This window comes from Lissotriton helveticus, chromosome 1_1 (assembly GCF_964261635.1).
Source record: "Lissotriton helveticus chromosome 1_1, aLisHel1.1, whole genome shotgun sequence".
Lineage (NCBI taxonomy): Eukaryota > Metazoa > Chordata > Amphibia > Caudata > Salamandridae > Lissotriton > Lissotriton helveticus.
In genome coordinates, this window is record NC_136057.1 from 1,397,312,469 (window position 1) to 1,397,336,496 (window position 24,028).

The following is a 24,028-nucleotide window of genomic DNA, read 5'->3' on the forward strand; positions in this document are numbered from 1 at the left end:
CACTCAGAAGTCTTTTTTGCCATAGTGTTTTTTGTCACTACTTTCTACTGGGCATCCTTTCGTAATTTGTGCTCCAGCAGGGCCCGCAGTGTGTGTTCTAGAAACATGTTCAAAATAGGGTGGAGCACAGGGAGTCAATGTATACATCCAATAAGTTGCTTGTCATTACTCAGTTATTAAGATAGCCCTCATAAATCTTACTGAGAAACGTGAGCTTTGCCGGGGGCAAGAAATAAATATTTTTAAGTGTGAAATCATGGCCATGCAAAGAGTTGTTTCAAATGTAAAGAGGGCGAAGGAAGAAAATCACTATTCTAGACCTGAGATTCCGAGAAGCCTACAGTATGTGACTACGGAGATTTTGCGACTGTCAGTGGAGTTGTACAAATAGCATCTGAAGCAAATATACAGCTAAAATTGAGAAAATCTGTTTTGACCAACTACTAGACAGACTGATGAGTGAGTTTTTCTACAGTGCAAAGAAACCCAACAAAATAGCAAAATTAACAAGCATTGGAAATGCAATAGGTCTCGCAATAGAATAGTTAGACATTTTCCTTTTTGCAAATGGAAGAGTGGCGTTGCGTGGATGAGTAGCGTTGCGTGGATGAGTGGCGTTGCGTGGATGAGTGGCGTGTGTGAGTGGCGTTGCGTGTGTGAGTGGCGTTGCGTGTGTGAGTGGCGTTGCGTGTGTGAGTGGCGTTGCGTATGTGAGTGGCGTAGCGTGTGTGAGTGGCGTAGCGTGTGTGAGTGGCGTTGCGTGTGTGAGTGGCGTTGCATGTGTGAGTGGCGTTGCGTGTGTGAGTGGTGTTGGAATGCAATAAGTATCGCATTAGAAAAGTTGTAGTTATTGGTCTTGTAAATGACATAATTTTTTTTTTTTGCGATGTTAAAATTGCTATATTGATGGCTTTGTCATTTACAATGCCAATAGTTATAACTTTTGCAAATGTGACACCTATAGCATTTGGAATGCAACATGTTTAGTATTTACGTGACTTATATGGCAGCTCTGGTCGTTATGCTACATCTCTAGATAGTTTTATCTTCCGCAAATGTGACACCTATTGTAACACAATATGTGTTGTGAGGGTGAGTGAGGGTGAGGGGATGAGGGTGAGGTGTTGAGGGTGAGGGGTTGAGGGTGAGTGAGGGTGAGGGTGAGTGAGGGTGAGGGTGAGTGAGGGTGAGGTGTTGAGGGTGAGGCGTTGAGGGTGAGTGAGGGTGAGGCTGAGGTGTTGAGGGTGAGTGAGGGTGAGGAGTTGAGGGTGAGTGAGGGTGAGTGAGTGTGAGGGGTTGTGGGTGAGTGAGGATGAGTGAGGGTGAGGGGTTGAGGGTGAGTGAGGGTGAGGGTGAGTGAGGGTGAGGCTGAGGGGTTGAGGGTAAGTGAGGGTGAGTGAAGGTGAGGCTGAGGGGTTGAGGGTAAGTGAGGGTGAGTGAGAGTGAGGGTGAGTGAGGGGTTGAGGGTGAACGGTTGAGGGTGAGTGAGGGTGAGGTGTTGAGGGTGAGTGAGGGTGAGGGGTTGAGAGTGAGTGAGGGTGAGGCGTTGAGGGTGAGTGAGGGTGAGTGTGGGTGAGGGTGAGTGAGGGTGAGTGAGGGTGAGTGAGGGTGAGTGAGGGTGAGTGAGGGTGAGTGAGGGTGAGGGGTTGAGGGTGAGTGAGGGTGAGGGGTTGAGGGTGAGTGAGGATGAGGGGTTGAGGGTGAGTGAGGGTGAGGGGTTGAGGCTGAGTGAGGGTGAGGGTGATTGAGGGTAAGGGGTTGAGGCTGATTGAGGGTGAGGGGTTGAGGGTGAGTGAGGGTGAGGTGTTGAGGGTGAGTGAGGGTGAGTGTGGGTGAGGGTGAGTGAGGGTGAGTGAGGGGTTGAGGGTGAACGGTTGAGGGTGAGTGAGGGTGAGGGTGAGGTGTTGAGGGTGAGTGAGGGTGAGGGGTTGAGAGTGAGTGAGGGTGAGGCGTTGAGGGTGAGTGAGGGTGAGGGTGAGTGTGGGTGAGGGTGAGTGAGGGTGAGTGAGGGTGAGTGAGGGTGGGGGTGAGTGAGGGTGAGTGAGTGTGAGTGAGGGTGAGTGAGGGTGAGGGTGAGTGAGGGTGAGTGAGGGCGAGGGTGAGTGAGGGTGAGGCTGAGGGGATGAGGGTGAGTGAGGGTGAGGGGTTGAGGGAGGGTGAGGGTGAGTGAGAGTGAGGTGTTGAGGGTGAGTGAGGGTGAGGAGTTGAGGGTGAGTGAGGGTGAGGGTGAGTGAGTGTGAGGGGTTGAGGGTGAGTGAGGGTGAGTGAGGGTGAGGGGTTGAGGGTGAGTGAGGGTGAGGGTGAGTGAGGGTGAGGCTGAGGGGTTGAGGGTAAGTGAGGGTGAGTGAGGGTGAGGCAGAGGGGTTGAGGGTAAGTGAGGGTGAGTGAGAGTGAGGGTGAGTGAGGGGTTGAGGGTGAACGGTTGAGGGTGAGTGAGGGTGAGGGTGAGGTGTTGAGGGTGAGTGAGGGTGAAGGGTTGAGAGTGAGTGAGGGTGAGGCGTTGAGGGTGAGTGAGGGTGAGGGTGAGGGTGAGTGAGGGTGAGTGAGGGTGAGGGTGAGTGAGGGTGAGTGATTGCGAGTAGCAAAAAAATCGTATGGAGCCTGGGGCGTAGCGCAGGCTCCTGCAGGGGGAGGCTGGGACAGGCTGGGGTACCCCTTGAACTCAATTTCTACGACTATCCCTGAGTTGTGAGAAACTGGTGAGGGGGGGGGATTCGGAAGGACGGGGTGACATCATGTAGATTTACACCATGGCATCGTGCTCCACAGCAAGCGAACGTCTCCCACAAACGGCAACATAGCGCGGCACAAAAACTCGGACTCTTTCCCCTGAGGGAAACGCGCACAGGCCTGCAGAACGGCTTATTTCCACCCTGTCAGAAATGGCACCTCAGCATGTGCCTTCCCTCGTCACTGAACAGGGCATATTGAACAGGGTCGAGGGCTGGAGGGCTGGCAGCTCGTCCTGTTCTCTTCCGTGAATGTCTAGCTGATTTGTCTTGCCAATAAAATATTATTTAACCGGGAGATGGAAACGTGCAGAGAAATGGATAGAGAGTGAGCGGAGACAAATGGAGGCGGGGGCTGGGGAGAGCGAGGGTAGGGAAACAGACAATAGGAAAAAGTAGAAAGAGGAAACATGCAGCAATGGAGAGAACACATCAGAAGAGCAGCTGTAAAATGGGATTGCGAGAGGGAAAATGAAAGGACATGTGGGACAGAGGAGAAGAGCACGAGGTGACCCAACAGGAGTAGATGGGTACTGGGGAGACATGACAGAAGTTAGAGATTAAATAGGTGCGACGGGGGTAAGAGGGCTGAGATATAGGGGTGCTTAGAGCGACGGAGATGCAGGGAAGGAGAGTGACGGTCACAGAAGGGGAGAGGTGTATAGAGATGGCGGGAGGCGGACGAGGAAAATGGTTAGAGAAGGAAAGATGAAGGAAGCACGAGGGAGAAAAGGAAGACGTAAGAGGGTGAAAATGCGTAGAAAACAGAAAAGATTAATAGGTGGGGGAGAGGGCTAGCGAGGGGAGAGCAACAGAATAGACGATCGTGATTAGAGGGTGAATGGAAGAGAGATGAGAGATCGTGGGACGGAGGTGAAGAGAGAGATATTCGTATAACGTGTAAGAGGAGATAGCTGGAGTGATAGATGAGTTGAGATGAGGATGAGGGACATCGAGAGGTAGGCGATTAAATGGAAACGTATTGAAAGGAGATGGGCAGTTGGAGGAAATTAACAAACAAGACGGAGGGCATTGCTGTGGGGAGGGGGTGGAGGAGAAATGCACACGGCGGGCAGGGGAGGGGGCGGAGCGGGGAGAGCGGCATGTGGGTGTGAAGAAGCCGGGGCCTTTGAAGTGAAGCTAAGCTTCACTTCAAAAGGTGTCGGGAGGAATGCGGCTGAGGGAACAGACGGCGATTGCGGCTGAGGGAACTGATGTGCACGCGCTTTTAAGCTCAATGCACATGCGCATTGAGCTTAAAAGTCACGGGCACTGCAAGGAATCGCCATGATTCCTTGCTTCTTAGTTAAAGGTTGTTTAAGCCGCAATAGGCTCGCAAGCTCGATGCGCATGCGCATCGACAGGCGAGACCTAAAAATGATATCAATTAGTCAAAAGGTATAGTTTTTCAAAAGTTGGGATTGAAAGGAAGCAAACGTCTGGCAAAGTAATAGTATGCTGGAGGGTTTGACAGATGAAAAGCATGTATTGGCTCATTAAGAGGATCCCTATAGTCACCGATTCTTTAATTTTTAGCTGATTTCAACATTGTAGGAAGGTAGAGCCCTGACTATGGTTGCCCCCAACTTTTTGCCTGGTGTTTTGCTGGTTTTCTGACTTAGTTGACCTGGGGCCCTGCTATTCAGGACCCCAGGCCTACTGCTCTCTCTGTAAAATGGATTCCATGTACCTTAGGTACATATCTAAATTGGATACTGAGTCACCTTATCAGCCCCTGTACAGTGTACCTTAGGTACCCAGGGCATAGGTGTACCCAGGGCCTACCAGGGGCTGCAGCATGTATTATGCCACCCCTGGCTGGCCATCCAAATCTGACACAACTGGCTGCTTGACAGCTGGGGCAAGGTGGTGTAATCACCCTTTGCTTTAGATATAGTATACCTATATCTAACCCTAAAATGGACACACAGATCTCCTATCAGTCACTCCTATGGCAGGCCTTAACAATCCTGAAGGCAGAGTGCTTGGAATCGTGTGAGATGGTGCTCTGGCATGAGCTGAGCCTGTCTGCGGCTTTCGGGATCTATCCCTTAGCCGTTTCCATGATATCGCATACCATATACTCTTAAGTACATTATAATCCTCGCGGTTATGTGCCAACTCTGGTATCGCTTTATCAAAACATGTCGAGTAAGGTGTCATACGAATTGGAATACTAACCCCTCGCCAATTCTGGCGACGGGGTTAGCATTCCACCCTTCTAGAGGGACACGACATGTATGTAACCCCTAACCCCGGTTAAAATCAGACAGAGCCTTAGCATCCACAAAATGGATGCTGCCACCGAGACACAAGTCTGCCCTCCTGCTGCTGGGAGTCCTCCCAGAGCAGGAGATAAGGACAAAGGGTTTCCTGCCAGGGGCGGTGCCAGCACCGTCCCAGACAGGGTTTTTGTGTATTGTAGGTAGGCAGGGCTTTAGAGGAAGGTGACTGCACGTGGCACCCCGGTGCTCACTGTGCATAGGCTGGCTGGAACCAGTTCCAGGGTCACTCCAGACCCTGTGCTGGGGAAAAGCCCGCCAAGGAAGTGGGTGTAACCACCCCCCTCCTAGTCCCACCCCTAGGGCAGGACTTAGTCGCGTGCCAGCCCCTTTTTACAGGATAAAGGTAGGAACTGGCCCCCTTCCAAAACAGATCATCTTTGAATCCTGAAACTACTTTCTGCGAAAGGAACTCAAGACTTCTTCCTAAGATTTCTCCCTTGTGACTAAGGAGTAGTCACCCTGCATCCGCAGGCACCATCTAAGAACACTGCGGTCTGCTGTAAGTCCTTCCTCCGGAATCCGACTGCCCAGCTCGACGAGAACCGGCTTCCCTGGCACCTCTGACCTCTACCCACCTCTACAGCCCAGCTGAGAACCGTGGGTGCGACGAGACCTCAAGGGACCGGCCATCTGCAAGACTGCACGACTTCTTTCCAGCAAGCCCGCCGAGTAATCTACTGGTGAGTGCTTTGGGGTCCGAGAAGCCCCGACTCTGAGCAGCTCCAGCTCCGAAGTGCAGCCCCCCAGCATCTCCACGATCTGCGTGGGGCCCTTCTGCTTTCCGCTGCTCACCGCGTTGTTTGGCTACTAGCCCGTTGGCTTGTGGCCTTCCTGACGACGCCCGACGACATTTCTGCTGCTGGTCTGGTTGCTCCAGACTGGCCCTTGCTCCCTTCCAGAAGAGGAGCCCCCCGGACCCTCCTGGTCCACTCAAGACGCCATTTTGAGTCCACCGCGTGGGCTTGAATTAGCCAAGGCTTGTTGCCCAATCCTGGGTAACTTCGACGCCAACGACTTCATCCTTCGTGGGACAGCTCGCACCTCCATCCTGGTCGCCGACAACGCCTCCTGGTCCGAGAGACTGCAGAGCCCAGCAGCGCCCACTCACCTGACTGCGGTGACTTCGCCCGGTGCCATCCTGGTGCCCACTTAATCACTGGCTAGTGATTCAAGAACTTGGTCCCCTCTGCTTTCAGGTTTTCTTCTTCCTTGATCCAGGCTTGGATCCATCGAACTTTCCTTCACTGGTCGCCTGCCAGCAACTTCTTCCTTCCAGGCTCCTGGTCCGGCAACGAGATCCCCGACGTCTTTTCAGACCTATGCAGCTGCAGCCCCTGGGCTAGGTAACTTCGGCACTCCGGTGTCCCAGCATAGCCTCACTATCCAAGGGTCAGGATCCACTGTTGTTTTCTCCCTACCAGGTCGGGTTCGCCCGTGAACACTAACTTTGTGAATTCTAGCTTCCATAGACTTTGTCCCGCATCCCGCGTGAGAGTGCACACTCTGCACCCGAGTCCCCTAGGCCTCCTAGTAGTAATCTAACGATTCCCTAGTCCAGTCCTAGCGATTCCAAAGCCTATTAGAACTGTTACTTACCTGCTAGTAATTCGCATTCCACTTTTAGCGTATATGGTTTTTCGTGCCCCTCGGGCATTTGTGTAACGTGCTAACTTAAAAGTATTTTCGTAAGAGTTTTGTTGTGTGCTTAGCTCCCTGTCTCATAAAGAGCCAGGGTAGTCTTGTTATAAATAAATACACTGTCTATTTTCATAACAACTTGTGTGGTGTCCTTTCACTGGGTGTTCAAGGGGTAATGTGATGGTAAAACAGCTGGCTTAACACGCCCTCTAGAGTCTTAGCCTTAGACTGCTCGTATCCATGCTACTAGGATAGCTGGTCTATAAGGTTGACTTACAACCAATCATCAATAAGGGTTGTTTGGACTGATATATAGTGATCACTAGAATAGTGAGCACTGCACATCAGGCCAACTTCTCACATTGGTGAGCAGCGGTTGGGATTTGAGCTTGCTGTTGTTTTACCACACATGCCCTAAGAATATCTTGTGAAAGATCACATAAGTACTAAAGGTACATATAACTTAGCTTAGAATACTCTGAGTTCTACTGAACCAGCTGTTGTAGCTCCTAGGGCTTAGCACACCCTAAACTACAACTCTAGCAAGGGATCAGTAGGCAAACATATAGTGTAGGTAAGTGCACCACTTACACCTCACTAGAAAAGCATGTCTACCCAGGGAGATTCTACTGAGACTCCCCTGGTCAGTGTTGACCCTCCACAGGTCACTTCAAGATATGCAGCTCTCAGCTTTCAGGAGATGAGACAAATCTGTGTCTCCAGGAAACTGAAGCAGGGGTCTAACCCCACCACTCCCTTTCTGATAGGTCTCTTAGAGACATATGATGCCAGAAAGCTTTCTCAGTTACATGAGAACATGCCAGCCTTAGAGGGAACCTCTGGGGATCCAGACCTCCCCAACACTGATTCAGCAGTTGAGGAGGAGGATCAAGAGGAACTCTCTGGGGATGAGGTAGACAAAGGTCTTGAGGTAGTCAGAAGGCTAACTAGGGCCAACTTAGACCTACTTGGGGAAGGATCTGGGGGACCCCCAGTACTGACCCTAATGAGGCCTAACCTTGGAGTTAGGAGAGATAGATCTCCTTCTAGGGACTCCATTAGATCTCTGCACTCTAATGCCTCTTCTCAGGGGAGAAGGAACTCTCCCCAGAGGAGATTGACTTCCCCTCAGAGAAGAGAGCATGAAGCAAGGATGAGACAAGCTAAACTGAGGATTGAAAGGGAAGAAATTGCCCTGGCCAAAGAGAAGCTTGCCCTGGCAAGAGAGCAGCAGATGAGTGGGTTAGCTCCCACTGGTGGCAGCAATCTCCCAAGAGATAGAGAGAAGGGTTTAGACACTAAACACCTGACTAAAATAGTGCCCCCCTTTAAGCAAGGGGATGATATCCAGAAATGGATGGCTGCTCTGGAGAGGGCCTGCACTGTGCAGGGCATTCCCCAGAGTCAGTGGGCAGCTATACTGTGGCTCTCCTTTGATGGTAAAGGTAGAGATAAGCTCCTCACTACAAGAGTGGAGGATGCTAACAATTACCAGGTCCTGAAAAATGCACTGGTTGATGGGTTTGGTTTAACCACTGAGCAGTACAGGTTGCTGTTCAGAGACACCCAGAAAACTCAGTCTCAGGACTGGTCTGACTTTGTTGATTGTGCCACTAAGGCTTTGGAAGGCTGGCTACTGGGTAGCAAGGTTACTGACTTCACAGGATTGTATAATCTTATTATGAGAGAGCAAGTCTTAAATAATTGTCAGACCCAGTTATTACACCAGCACCTGGTAGACTCTGATCTGACCTCTCCACAAGAATTGGGTAAGAGGGCAGACAAATGGGTCAGAACCAGGATTAGGCCCAAGAACCAAGGTGGTGACCAGAAAAAGGAATCAACCAAGCCTCAAGAGAAGGGTGGGAATAAATCTACAGATCAAACCACATCAGGGCCCCAAAAATCCTCTGAGGGGGATGGGTCCCAGAATCCTTCCAACAACCAGAAGAAACCTTATTGTTATCCCTGTAAACAGGTGGGTCATTTAAAAACTGACAGCAGTTGCCCAAAGAATAACAATAAGGAAAACATACCCCCAAGTAACATTCCCAAACCTCCTGTTACTACTAGTAGTAATCCCCCAGGTGGTGGGAGTGCCCCCAAGAATTTGGGTGCATTTACTTTGGGAGTTCCTGGGGACTCTGGCCTAACCAGGTCCCCAAACTTAGATACTCTTGTCTGTGAGACTGGCATGGGGTTTGCCAACTTCACAACTTGCCCCAACACTTTGGGCAAGTACAGACAGGAGCCCCTCATCAATGGTATAAAAGTTGAGGCCTATAGAGATACAGGGGCTAGCATCACTATGGTGACTGAGAGTCTAGTCCCCTCAAGGCAACTTTTACCTGGTGCCACATACCAGGTGACCAATATTGATGGAGTACAGAGAGATCATCCCATGGCAGTGGTCAATCTCAGCTGGGGAGGTGTCACTGGCCACAAGAGAGTGGCAGTGTCACCAAACTTGCCTGTAGATTGCCTACTGGGGAATGACTTAGAGCTCTCAGCCTGGGCTGAAGTTGAGCAAGAAACCCATTCTAAAATGGTAAATACCCATGGTAAGGTTAGTGGGGCAGTGATAGCCACAGCCCCAGTCCAAGATGTCCTCCCTGAACAGGTCAGGAGGGTTGTGCCAGTCACAACCCAATCTCAGACAACTTCCTTCCCAGAACAGGTTGTCAAGGCTGTCATGGTAACAGCCCACACCCAAACTGAGCCCCCTCCTGAAAAGGTTGGGAGAGTTGTGATGGCCACAGCTCAAACTCAGACAGATGACAGTGTTGTGAAGCCTGAAACTATGGATCACTCCACTCAGACAGAGAGTATTGAGGAGGAAGAGAAATCTCCCTCCCACCAGACTTTAGGAAAGGATCAGCCTCCCCAGGGAACTGATCTGACCCCTTGTGAAGAAACTGCCACAGAGGTAGTCAGGCCTAGCCTGGCAGAACCCCTGATGTCAGTGGACCCTTCCAAGGTGGGACCCAGTCTGGAGCAGGTAACCTGCCCCTCTCTACCCTGCCTCAGTCAGCCCAGGGCTGTGGAGGTCAGGGAGGCCAGTGGTGGACCCCAAGGGGCCCCCTGTCCAAAAGAAATTCCCAATCAGCAGATTAAGGGCACTGAAGCTAGTAGTCCTAGCCAAGTGAAAATAAAACACACTCCTGAGGGATCCCCCTTAAAATTAGTTAGGGACCTCCCACAGATGGACACTGTTGGGCACAGCCAAACTTGGGACCTGAGGGCCCCAGACCTGACCTGTCCCTCCAGTAAGCCAAACAGAGGGACCCAACCTCCAGCTGTAGGTAGCCAGAGGTTGACCCTGAGAGCCCAAAACAACTCAGTCTTGGAAAGAAAGGCCTCTATTGTGGAAAATGATTGGAGGAAGTTGAGCCCACAATTAGTGGAGCCTCACTTCAGTACTCCATTTCAGCACCAGCCTTTTTCTTTGACAAAACACACCACAGGTAGAGATTCCCTATGGTGGAGACCCTCAGATACCCTTAGGGTGAGGGATTGCCTAGTGGACCATGAGATAGGGGGTAACCATGCCAGTGCTGGTACTTCCTTATATGGCCACTCAGGCAATATAGGCTTACCTGGCAAGGCTAGCCTTATCTCCTTTCGTTTGGGGGGGGGTTATGTAGGAAGGTAGAGCCCTGACTATGGTTGCCCCCAACTTTTTGCCTGGTGTTTTGCTGGTTTTCTGACTTAGTTGACCTGGGGCCCTGCTATTCAGGACCCCAGGCCTACTGCTCTCTCTGTAAAATGGATTCCATGTACCTTAGGTACATATCTAAATTGGATACTGAGTCACCTTATCAGCCCCTGTACAGTGTACCTTAGGTACCCAGGGCATAGGTGTACCCAGGGCCTACCAGGGGCTGCAGCATGTATTATGCCACCCCTGGCTGGCCATCCAAATCTGACACAACTGGCTGCTTGACAGCTGGGGCAAGGTGGTGTAATCACCCTTTGCTTTAGATATAGTATACCTATATCTAACCCTAAAATGGACACACAGATCTCCTATCAGTCACTCCTATGGCAGGCCTTAACAATCCTGAAGGCAGAGTGCTTGGAATCGTGTGAGATGGTGCTCTGGCATGAGCTGAGCCTGTCTGCGGCTTTCGGGATCTATCCCTTAGCCGTTTCCATGATATCGCATACCATATACTCTTAAGTACATTATAATCCTCGCGGTTATGTGCCAACTCTGGTATCGCTTTATCAAAACATGTCGAGTAAGGTGTCATACGAATTGGAATACTAACCCCTCGCCAATTCTGGCGACGGGGTTAGCATTCCACCCTTCTAGAGGGACACGACATGTATGTAACCCCTAACCCCGGTTAAAATCAGACAGAGCCTTAGCATCCACAAAATGGATGCTGCCACCGAGACACAAGTCTGCCCTCCTGCTGCTGGGAGTCCTCCCAGAGCAGGAGATAAGGACAAAGGGTTTCCTGCCAGGGGCGGTGCCAGCACCGTCCCAGACAGGGTTTTTGTGTATTGTAGGTAGGCAGGGCTTTAGAGGAAGGTGACTGCACGTGGCACCCCGGTGCTCACTGTGCATAGGCTGGCTGGAACCAGTTCCAGGGTCACTCCAGACCCTGTGCTGGGGAAAAGCCCGCCAAGGAAGTGGGTGTAACCACCCCCCTCCTAGTCCCACCCCTAGGGCAGGACTTAGTCGCGTGCCAGCCCCTTTTTACAGGATAAAGGTAGGAACTGGCCCCCTTCCAAAACAGATCATCTTTGAATCCTGAAACTACTTTCTGCGAAAGGAACTCAAGACTTCTTCCTAAGATTTCTCCCTTGTGACTAAGGAGTAGTCACCCTGCATCCGCAGGCACCATCTAAGAACACTGCGGTCTGCTGTAAGTCCTTCCTCCGGAATCCGACTGCCCAGCTCGACGAGAACCGGCTTCCCTGGCACCTCTGACCTCTACCCACCTCTACAGCCCAGCTGAGAACCGTGGGTGCGACGAGACCTCAAGGGACCGGCCATCTGCAAGACTGCACGACTTCTTTCCAGCAAGCCCGCCGAGTAATCTACTGGTGAGTGCTTTGGGGTCCGAGAAGCCCCGACTCTGAGCAGCTCCAGCTCCGAAGTGCAGCCCCCCAGCATCTCCACGATCTGCGTGGGGCCCTTCTGCTTTCCGCTGCTCACCGCGTTGTTTGGCTACTAGCCCGTTGGCTTGTGGCCTTCCTGACGACGCCCGACGACATTTCTGCTGCTGGTCTGGTTGCTCCAGACTGGCCCTTGCTCCCTTCCAGAAGAGGAGCCCCCCGGACCCTCCTGGTCCACTCAAGACGCCATTTTGAGTCCACCGCGTGGGCTTGAATTAGCCAAGGCTTGTTGCCCAATCCTGGGTAACTTCGACGCCAACGACTTCATCCTTCGTGGGACAGCTCGCACCTCCATCCTGGTCGCCGACAACGCCTCCTGGTCCGAGAGACTGCAGAGCCCAGCAGCGCCCACTCACCTGACTGCGGTGACTTCGCCCGGTGCCATCCTGGTGCCCACTTAATCACTGGCTAGTGATTCAAGAACTTGGTCCCCTCTGCTTTCAGGTTTTCTTCTTCCTTGATCCAGGCTTGGATCCATCGAACTTTCCTTCACTGGTCGCCTGCCAGCAACTTCTTCCTTCCAGGCTCCTGGTCCGGCAACGAGATCCCCGACGTCTTTTCAGACCTATGCAGCTGCAGCCCCTGGGCTAGGTAACTTCGGCACTCCGGTGTCCCAGCATAGCCTCACTATCCAAGGGTCAGGATCCACTGTTGTTTTCTCCCTACCAGGTCGGGTTCGCCCGTGAACACTAACTTTGTGAATTCTAGCTTCCATAGACTTTGTCCCGCATCCCGCGTGAGAGTGCACACTCTGCACCCGAGTCCCCTAGGCCTCCTAGTAGTAATCTAACGATTCCCTAGTCCAGTCCTAGCGATTCCAAAGCCTATTAGAACTGTTACTTACCTGCTAGTAATTCGCATTCCACTTTTAGCGTATATGGTTTTTCGTGCCCCTCGGGCATTTGTGTAACGTGCTAACTTAAAAGTATTTTCGTAAGAGTTTTGTTGTGTGCTTAGCTCCCTGTCTCATAAAGAGCCAGGGTAGTCTTGTTATAAATAAATACACTGTCTATTTTCATAACAACTTGTGTGGTGTCCTTTCACTGGGTGTTCAAGGGGTAATGTGATGGTAAAACAGCTGGCTTAACACGCCCTCTAGAGTCTTAGCCTTAGACTGCTCGTATCCATGCTACTAGGATAGCTGGTCTATAAGGTTGACTTACAACCAATCATCAATAAGGGTTGTTTGGACTGATATATAGTGATCACTAGAATAGTGAGCACTGCACATCAGGCCAACTTCTCACAAACATGATACTATATACTCTTTGGGAAGCACCTTCCTGCTGTCAGGGTAGCTTGGTGCTATTGCTTTTGAGTAGAGGTGTCTAACTGAGATACATAACAGCAAGATATGAGCCAGATCTCCCTCAAAGCCACTATGCATAACAATTTGATTAGTTATATATGCATTTATTTTATGTGGATATTCTGAAAACCTGGCATGGATCCAGTCCTTCAGAGACTACATTAAACAATCCTGCTTTAAAGAGATATCGTTTTTTGGGTCAGAGGAGAGATATACATAGCATCGCTCTAACATGGGGACTTGGGTAAAGAAGCATGACGGCGATTAAATCAGGGTAATCATTGGACATAGTTCATGTTACGTTACAGTAACAGACTAAAAGGATCACCATTATGCATATGTCGACAAATATTTCAAACGTTACACGATTCACAACATTTCCAAAATGTAAAAGGTGTAGATTCACAAAATCTTAAAACGGAATGTTCAGGGTTTTCAATGCAGCATCAGTGGTAGGGGGTTTCCGTTTATAGAGATTTGCATGAGAAGAGTAGGTTTTTCATTGGAATGATACAAGTCATCCAGTCAAAAAGATGATTAAAAAAGCTATGCTCCAGGAGAAAGACCAGCACAAGAAGATGAAGGAAAACCAATGAATTAGCAAGCAAATAAGATTGACAAGAAAGCCAACCAATGATGAGCAACAGGCTCACTCCAAACCCACTGCTAGTATTGGTGTTGTACGCAATCTTTCTTCGACAACATGTAACTAAAAGCTGTCTGTAGGCAAAACCTAAAGGAAAAGCTGCTTTTTTCTGTAGAATCCATTTTTCAGATGGTTTTGTCTGTGTTTAATCCTTAAAACACAAGCAATTACTGGCAGTGGCAAGGCTAATAGCATGCAGTTCAAACGTCAAACATTCTGACTACGCCAATACTAACTTTTCTGGTCTTCAGAACCAAAGGAATTCATCTTTTGAGTTGTGCTCATACAGGTTTCTGGGAAATCCCCATTGCCAATGTTAATAAGGGGTAACTAAACTGAAAGGTTTGGACTAAATGAAGGATTTATACCCAGTTGCATGAAAATGATATATTATACTGTTAGACCCAAACTTTACAAGAAAGGGATTCTCTCAGACAATGAAGAAAATAGACAAACAGCTTGCAAGGGTTCTTCAGTCTGTTTTCAACAGATGTAAATGCAAAAGTAACCTTTTGTTATTTGTGAACAAGATGAAATATCTGTATTGTTTCCATCAGTGACAAGGGGGTGATGCAGTGCAGAAAATTAAGTTTTCTTACTGATCAAGTTAGGAGTTTGACCTTTCTAGCGGTCTTAAACCCCCAGTGCGGGTCACCGCACAAAGAAACTCTACTGCACACTCAGTAATCCAGGCTGGTTAGACTGGAAGACTCCCCCGCACTCTAGAGAACCCTCTGATGGAACAACCCAAACCACGCAAACCACTCACCCATCTCAAAGGTGGCACCTACATTGATCCCCTGCAGTCTGCACAAAGAGAGCTGAGAAGCCAAGTAAGTGGTAAACGTGGTGCTTTAAAAAAATGCCCAGAAAGATGCAATACTACACGAAGTAGGCGAGGGTTGGACTGGTCTGCGTGGCAATCGGGCAGTGCTCGTTGGGATGCTCAGACAGATCAGCGTGCGGGCTGTTGTTTGGCTGCTTGTGGGCCTATTTTATGGTCTGCTGTGCTGGTTTTTGCTGTTGGTTTCCCTGATATTAAAACAAGCATTACCTGCAGCAAGCTCAAATCCATGTAGTCCTCCATACCCTACAAAACACTTACACTCCGTGTCAATATCAATTCTGAACTGCCCCAATTTGCAAACATGGGCCACTTGTTTAGCTATCGAATTCACTAATGGGGCCACTGTTATGTTGGTGCCTGTGGATATTTTCTGTCCATTCCGACCCTGGAGTAGCCTTTTACCACCTGACTTAACTTGTCAATGGATGTCAAACAGTGTCTTACGAGACTCGACAGATGAAGTGTGCGAGGATTGGGGCTGAGCTACAGATATCCTTCTGGAATTGTTGAACATACAGCAACACTTCTAAGAATCTCGTGCACTCTGGCACTAGTCCGGGAAAGATATTGGTCAGGAAGCTTAGAAAGACTAGAGTCGACTCAACAAAAATACATTCCTAGAATGTTTCTTTTTTTCCTGGATGTCTCTGGAGACCTGGAAGACGACGAGTGGGTATTCGGGGAAGATCATTGTTCTGTTTCAAGAGTAGTGCTGATAGTAATTCTGGTGAACAGGAAACCAGTAGATAAGTGGCAGAGTCAGGCAGGCCATGGTGGGTGGACTCTGTCAAACAGCATGGCTCGCTGCATGACTTTCAGGACAGTCGGCCTACTTCAGTAGGGTGGGACCCCCGACTGTAGTTACAGTGATGTGGTATTTCTACGAAGTTGTGCAGATAAGGAGGTTCTTCGCAGCCTTCCTAATCATCACTCCGTACCCCCGTAACTCTTCTTAAAAGGTATATCAGTAAAATCTTACGTTTGTAACTTTTTGCGGGTGGGTACCTTTGCATTAAAGGCAACATCAAATTCATTTGGTCTATATAACTGATAATACTTTATACCTATATAATATGATAAGATGGTTATTGTGAATGTATTGTTACTGCTTGTACATGTACCTGTGCTTTCCAATTCAAATTAATTGAAAAATCAACTAAAAAAAGAAATTGTTTGATTCGCTACCTAACCCTTCCACCAATTCCCCAAAATGTACTAGTGAATCCGTTTCCCTATCATATTGTTGTGTTGTACCGTGTGTATTCACCTACACAGTTAATGTCTCATTGGTATTTTATGTTATTGCAATATAATCTTAATGTTACAAAAGGACAGTTTTCACCTGCCTGCTACAGCTGAGCAGTCGTGCCAGCTTCTGGTCTGCTTGTTTCCACCCCCTGTTGCTAGGGCCCCTCCCTACCTTTAAGGCTAGGCATGCTCTAGCTCAGCTGGCATGCTGCCTCCTGGAAGCCCACTCCCCAGAAAGCTAAGGACAGTGTGGCTCCAAGGCATGCCACCTTGTCTGTTTCTTTTAATGGGGGCCATCACTCCAGAATTCTTTGCATATTATGTTATCTGATTGCCTTAGTGCCTCATCCATTCCCAGGGTCTTCAGGGAGCAACAGACAACTTGTTGTGCATCACAATGGTTAACACACTCATGGTTGCTTTTATTGTGTTATACTTTCAGAGCCAGTGTTCAGTGTACTAGGGGACCAGTGGTTCTCTAGACATGCTGCCTTCTGCGTTGCTTTCCGCACTTTGATGTTTGTGGAGCAGCCATCGCAGGCATGATGCCAACAAGGATCCAACAATCAGTGCTCCAAAAGACAGATGTACAATTTTAGAGCGAACTCATGATTTCACTTTGTGACAAGGAATAAATGCAGATGTGTGTGCCTGAGCTAGGCCACGTTGTTCCTCTTAAGGGCTCTCTAATCTCACACTAACAGCATTAGGATCAGGGTCCCGAGGCAAGTGGCCTTGCACAGTGTATCAATCTTTCCAGGCCCGGCCACACTGGGGTGCACATATATGGAGATTTTAAGTCAATTCAATAATTACTTTATTTGATTGTATTTGACAATCATAAAAGTACAATAAAACAGTCATAAAAAATTGTAAAAGCGGCAAATAATGTCATTAAGTAAATACACTCCATTTCAATATCAAGCATAAGCATAATACACAGCTATTAAAAATCTCACCACAGACCAGCAGACAGTAGAATTTTCTAAAAATTGTAAATATTAAAGGGCAGGTCTCGTTTGTTTAAAATTCAAATGTGCAAATCAAGGGTGTATATACTTTTGACGCAAATTGGCCCATTTAGAGAGAATTTAAGTCTTGTTTATTTTACAGAGTTATATACAGAGCAACATTGGTTGCTTCCAATAGCTTTTACTTTTAACAAAGCCTGGCGGTGGAATGGCCAAGAAAGGAGGTTAGACATTAGACGGAATGAGGTCTTACAACTCTCCGTGCGTGCCTGAGTATATGTACCAGGGCCAGCGCTTGTATAAGACAACGTAAGGCAGCCACCTTCCCGTGCCACCGCTAGTTGTAGCAAACATCAAGAAAAGATTCAAAGACTGCCATTTTCTTCATGAATGTGGAGGGTGCCAGCAGAGCAGATTATCTAACCTTGTTACGCGGTATGCGTTTCTTGTGTCTGCCGTTTTATCTTCATAGAGGGGTATGCATTGTCCCTCTCTTCCCTGGGTGTTCTCTGTGCCACATAACTGTTTTCTTTCTGCTGTGGGTTATGCTACCTGGCTCTTTTTGTGGGGCTGGTCTTACAGCTGTCAACGTGTTGGAGTAGGAGACGAGGTTTGCATGTTGAGTCAGTGTGCTTGTGGTTGGGTGTGGTATGGGTGTCAGTGTCTTTGCATTGTGCATTGGTGCTGTCCATAATGTTGTGTGGGGCTGAGGTTAGGTGTGAATACTAATAGCCAGTGGCCTTGCCCATGGCCTCAAGACCCGCATGTATGGGTTGGTGTGGTGAAGGGAGATGTGATGAAGTAAGTATGGCGAGGTGTGTGTGAGCATGTAGTGTGTTATGGATGGTGTGATGTCGAATGTTGAGGGATTGTGTGGAGTGATATGCTGGTTAATGGGCAAAGGTGTGATGGTTATGTGTTGGGGGATTACGATATGGTGCTGTCTGTTGGGTATGGTGTGGCATTGTCTGTTGTATTGTGTTAGTTGTGGATTGTAGAGGTGTATATTGTATGCCGTGGCATGTTGCCATGTCGTATTACAGATTGTGGTGTAATTTACTGTGGTGATGATGTATGATGGGGTTTGGTGGGCATGATAATCTGTTCGATGTTGTGAGGTTGTGTGAAGTTGAGCTGCGTACTGCTGGTTGATGTAAAATGGTTCCTTGAGTGGCTATTAACTAGGCTTAGTTTGGGCATGGAACTGGTACAGTTAGGGCTTCCCGCCATCACAGCTTGGCAGAGTGCGTCAGAACCCTGTAACGCACACCCTTTATGAATGACAGCAAATCGCCACAACTCACCAAGACTTTGCCTGATAAATCAGAACAATGTAGTTACTTTCTGTAAAACAGCTCTAGCTGGGTTGTTCTTGATTGCATAAGTGTCATCACGCAAGTAACGCGTGAAAAAGATGAGGAGATTGTTATGTTGTGTAATATGTTATGTACCTTTAAATATGCACATTCCACATTCTGTAGAATTACGTGTACTGTGTTCCACTTTCCTTCATATGTTCCATGATTATTCAGTTGACGCTGACTGACTTCTTGTCAGCTGTGTACCTGCTTGTTTGAGTATTAAACCTAATTCAACCTACATAGAATTGTCGTTCTTCAATTCTACAAGTGGCGACGAGGATGGGATTTCCACATTCTGTAGAATTACGTGTACTGTGTTCCACTTTCCTTCATATGTTCCATGATTATTCAGTTGACGCTGACTGACTTCTTGTCAGCTGTGTACCTGCTTGTTTGAGTATTAAACCTAATTCAACCTACATAGAATTGTCGTTCTTCAATTCTACAAGTGGCGACGAGGATGGGATTTCCACATTCTGTAGAATTACGTGTACTGTGTTCCACTTTCCTTCATATGTTCTATGATTATTCAGTTGACGCTGACTGACTTCTTGTCAGCTGTGTACCTGCTTGTTTGAGTATTAAACCTAATTCAACCTACATAGAATTGTCGTTCTTCAATTCTACAGAGATGCCATGTGGCGAGGAGAACCAAGAGGGGTTATTATGGGTCCCAATCTTTCCCGGACCTCGCCACCAGCACCATGAAGGCTGCACCCGAGGGCCCATTCACGTGGTCTCTGTGCACCTCAGCATAACCGCCTCTTGGAAAGCGGCCGGCGGAGCCGGCGTTTCAGATCTGGGCTCTCGTGTGACCGACTCCGCCCAGCCCCAGCGGCGTTTCAGAGGCAAGGGCCTGAATTGAAACGAAACTAGCTCTGCCCCAGCTCTACCGGCCATCAATTGTTCCAACCCTCATAGTCGCCTTTCAGAGACAGTTGTCTGACGTGACTGTCTCCAGCCCAGCCTCACCAGCCTACTTTGGCAACAACATTTTGACTAACGCGGGTCCAGCCCTCCACAGTGGCCACCGTGGCCTGGAACGAGATTGGCTCATCTCCAACCCCGACGGCTTTAGAGGCCCCAGGCCTCCCCGTAACAGACTTTGCTACAACACGAGAGACTGGAGTGGTGGGCCGGTGCTTGTCCGTTTGGGAGGGCGGATGCTTCGATGACAGACTTCCAGAAAGCGGAAAGGGCACGTTTCCTCTCCCCCACAACCCCCTCCGCCTCTGCTTGTGCTAAACTCCCTGCAAGGCCTGGCCTGCCACTTCTCAGGGACCTTTGGCAAGGGCCGCCGGCCACCACTGCTCTTTGTATCCCATGGCATGCAGGGCTCTAAAGTAACAGCTCGCTTGTGAAATAGACCGTTGTTAATGTGCCTGCCTCAGAGATGTATAATTAATCTGCAGATCACTGATTAAGAGGCATAATGTACCGGTTCCAAAGGTATGAAAACACGAAAACAAGCTATTTCTTTTGCAGTCAGCAAGCCTGTATTCAGGCTCTGATATCATTCCAGGGGCCTGACTTCTCGCTGTGACAGCAAATAACAAGCCGGATATTAGACTGTGAAGTCATTTCTGGATCCGGCCATCAGATGGTGACATAATTCCGGGGACTGGACGCCTCATTGTAGCATCACCTTGAAAACCGGCCATCAGACTGTGCCACTACTCAAAGGACCTGATGTCTAAACCTGACATCACTTTCGGTACTGGCCGCGAGACTTTGACATCACTCCAGGAAACTGACGTTTCACTCAGCACCGGACACCCCGATCAGGCTGTGGTATCACTCCAATAACTGGACGTCAGAACGTGACGTCACTCCAGGAGCGATACATCAGACTCTGACCTCACTTCAGCAGATTGTGACATCAATTCAGAATCTTGACGTCATATTGTGACGTTATTCTACGAAGTGCACATCAGACTGTGACATAATAACAGGAACTCAACCTCAGACTATTGCATCACTCCAAGAACCGGTCGACTGATTGTGACTTCACTCTAGGAACAGGATGTTAGACCCTGACCTCACTCTATGAATCTGACGTCAGACCATTACATCAGTCCAGAAATCCACCATTAGACTGTGATATCAGTCCAGGAAAGAGAAGTAAAATTACGATATGCGCCCAGGAACTGGATATCAGAATGTGACATCAACTTAGTGACCAGGCATCAGATTGTGATATTGGTCTAGGAACTGGGCGTCAGATTGTGGCATCACTTCAGGAACCGGATATCAGCTGGTGACATTGATTCAGAAGCTTGCCATTAGACTGGCATTAATGGGGGAGCAGCTTGTGACATCGTTCCAAAAATACTATATATTGTCTGACTTTGATATCACCTGACGTCTGAAAGTGACATCACTCCTGCAACCTGACTTCAGCCCACAGAGAAGCCAGGTCTCTCACCATATCCGCACACTGGGACTACACATTGTTAGGATACTGCAAACAAAATTCTACGTTTAAAATAGCAAAAAGTAGTTTATATGCACAGATATAGAGAAAGCCATTGAAAATATTAAATAAGTTGAAACAGCCCCTTTGTGACTGTGCACTTACCTTACTTGTGAGTCCTGTTTCAACACTCAAGCAGCGTGGTCTGTAGGCCTTGAGTGACACGCGACTGCTTATGTCCAGATCTAGGCTACGACGGGCACTACGTGAGAGGGCTGGGCGCTCTCCAAATAAACTCCGCCTTCCACGACCCATCCTGGTGATTATGGGCCGGTGAGTACTGCAGGGCTCTTCTTGGGTGATGGGGCGAGTTCGTGGCCACCCGAATGCTGTCATCCCCTCTCTGGAACTGCGTCACTGTACCACCTGTCATCTAGGTACAGGCCAGCCATGCCCCTCGCCCTGAGGCTCTGGCCCTGCCAACCTGTCAGATTCATGCGATATCCGTGTTGATTTAAGTATTCTTCTAGAAACCTGTACTAGCTTTCATGCAGCAACCAACACTGAAAACGTCAGTGTCTGATAAGCTTCCGTCGACTCTGCTGCTGATATTCAATTATCGTTAAAAACTGGTGTTTTTAAGGTCCATTAAGCTGCTCCCATTACCACTCCTAATGTTCCTTAAACCTTTTGCATTGACAACATTTGGTGTGCAACAAGTTCCTTGCATCATTGTTGTTGACTTCCTCTATGCCCATCCATCGCCATCTTTAGTGTTCAATGAGTTCCCACCAGAGCTGGCTTCAACTTTTAATAAGTTACTGCCATTTCAAAAGGCTAGCAGCATTGCCTGTTCTGAATTTAAATAGGATGTCTCCATGGCTGAATTTGCCCTAGATCAAGCTTTTGTCTATGTTCAATTAGGACCAGCCACTACTTGTATGCATTTTCAATAAGATCCCGCCACTTTTGCATCTGCCACTGCCTGAATGACGAGTCAATAAAATCAAGTAGTCGCGTGCATGAAAACTCCCACCACCAACGTTGAATAAATCCCCACCATCGACTGCACCAAAACTGCTGTTGTTAATCTGAAATGTAAAGGTTTGCTGAGATCTGGGCAGCATTAACATTCAATATGCACCCACCATTGCTAGCATCAAAGCTCCTACCACCACGGATATTGAAGACCACTCAGCTTTCGACATCGACTGAATTGACAGTAAATAAGGTTCACCACCATCAGCTCGTCCATCCATTAAGCTCCTACTGTTGCTCGAGTCATCGATCAATCAGCTCTTACCATCGATTGCATTAAAATTACTGTTGTTGATGAGCCAAGTACATGTTCAATAAGATCTCAACAGCGTTAACATTCAATCGACTCCTGCCACTGCTTGCATGAAAACTCCTGGCATCAGCATTCTCAAAGTTCAGTAATCTCCACCTGGTGTCAACTTTCACAAGCTCCTGGCACCGTCGGCTACTAATCCCAATTAAGTTCCTGCCACTGCGATAAGCATTGCTGGCATGGAAGCTCCTGCCACTGATCAAGGCTATTGGAGTTCAATGAGATTCCTCCAGGGTCAGCCTTCAGTAAGCTCCAGCCATGCGTGGCTTCTGCATCTAGTAAGCCCACTGTCATTGACTTTGCCAAAATCCAATAAATTCCTGCCACTGGCAAAGCTGATGCTCAATGCACCTCCATTATGCCACAACAGGGCAAGAGGAACCCACATTTCCAGAGTTATGCAGAGGCAGGGCAGGCAAAGGCCCAGCTGGAATCCATTCCGAATTCTATGGCTAGAGCAGAAGTGTTGAGGCTCCCAGGAACAGAATAGGTGGATTTGGTTGAGAAGGAAGACAGCAAAGCAGCAGATATTGAATTGCTTCTGGAACAGGCAGTATATATACCAAGAGTTCCCTTAACTCTTCTCGCGAGGCTTGTCATGGCTTTATGATGCCCATCGGGAACTCCAGTGAGCAGCAGGCACGGTAAGCCACTGGGAGGGCCAGTCGAGGCAGTCTGAGCAAGGTAGGGGGCAGTCAAGGAGGAAAGACTCAGGCCGGACAGTCTGTGGCGGTGGGCGAGGCAGCAGGTCAGGCAGGCCAGGCAAGCCGTGCAAGAAGGCTGGCGGGACCGTCGTCCCCCGTGCCTCGGTTCCTCTGAGCTCAGGCCCTGCACTGATACATGTCTCGCGCTCAAGGCCCTGCCCTGCCGTCTCTCCCTCCCTCCCGTGTCTTTCCAGGCAGGGCCCTCCCCAACCAGCAGGCCTTCCTCCCCGAGTCAGCAGCTTTCAGGGAAGAGTGGTTTGGACTCCGGAACCCGCGCTCTGCTCAATGCCGACTCCAGGAACCGGCGCCCAGTGAGGAATCACCACATGCCGCACAGCTCACAGGCCGGAAACCATAGCATAGCCGGGCCTGACCCAACGCAACACTGGCCGCGGGATGGAGCAGGAGGGGCCGCAGGCCGCCCGCCCGCACACCCCCTCGTTTCCTCTGGTACATCCTGTGTCCTTCTCCCTGAAAAACAAATCTACCGCGGATTCAGACGGCGGAAAGCTCTCTCTTCTGTCCTCACATTTTTGTGGAGAAATTGTATTCTTGGACAATTTTCAATTGTTTACCGGCCAGGAAAAAAAGAGCATACGCAAGCGAAGCCGCTCGCTTTCATCCCCCAAATGTGCCAGTGTGTAACTTTCCAGCTGTTCGCAGGCGCCGCACTGGGACGAGAAAGGCTGATGCCCCGCTCTGGGTTGAGGCGGGCACCTCTGAAGCCCCTGCACAACCACACACTTGCGAATCCAATCAGCAGTTTACTGGGTTCCAAGTCCCTCTTCGGGTACGCAGTTAAAACACGAAGGAAAAACATTACAAAAACTAACAGACAACAGAAGTAACAGGATGCTGATGTCAGCCAAAAATGTGTCGTTTTCGCGTACTTCCTGGCCGGCCAGGCCCAGAGCCCAGTCTCCATAGATGTTGCACACAATCGCCTGCTGGGAGTCAGTCTGTGCTGTATGATGTGCGTTATGCCTATTTATATAGCGACCTTACGTGCTTTTAATGTGCAGGTGCGGAATCTGGAGACGAGGAATTATGGGAAGAACTAGCAATGCTCAGGTGTGCCTCAGGAACGTGTGGACGTGATTTCTGTTTACTGCAGTCTCTTCCCTCACACTTGATGTCTCTAGTAATGTCAGTCTATATATTAATGGCAGTTTGTGTATTTATGCATCTGTTCCCCTTACTTGCACAATCTAACCCCCCCCCCCTGTCGCTGGTAACATGAGTCCATAGATTGATGCGCCTGTACCCAGGGCTTTAAGCGGGCCGGGTCTCACCGGCAGTTTTTTAAAGGGGGCCTCGAAACGGGTCTCTATCGGGCTCTGTTTTGTGCCCTGGCACAGGCGGTCCGTTTTTTCCGGACTACAGTGACAGCAGGCACATC

The 24,028-nt window shown here is 49.0% G+C and overlaps 1 protein-coding gene across 1 annotated transcript in view; it reads right to left on the bottom strand.

Moving 5' to 3' along the window:
* RGL3 (ral guanine nucleotide dissociation stimulator like 3) overlaps positions 1 to 22,803 on the bottom strand; it is a 357,925-nt gene extending 335,122 nt beyond the window's left edge. The window contains exon 1 of the mRNA XM_078684184.1: positions 20,740 to 22,803. Within this exon, the coding sequence (XP_078540310.1) occupies positions 20,740 to 20,970 (231 nt within the window). The 5' untranslated portion in view covers positions 20,971 to 22,803. The remainder of the gene's footprint in view (positions 1 to 20,739) is intronic.
* Between the last annotated feature and the right edge of the window lie 1,225 nt (positions 22,804 to 24,028).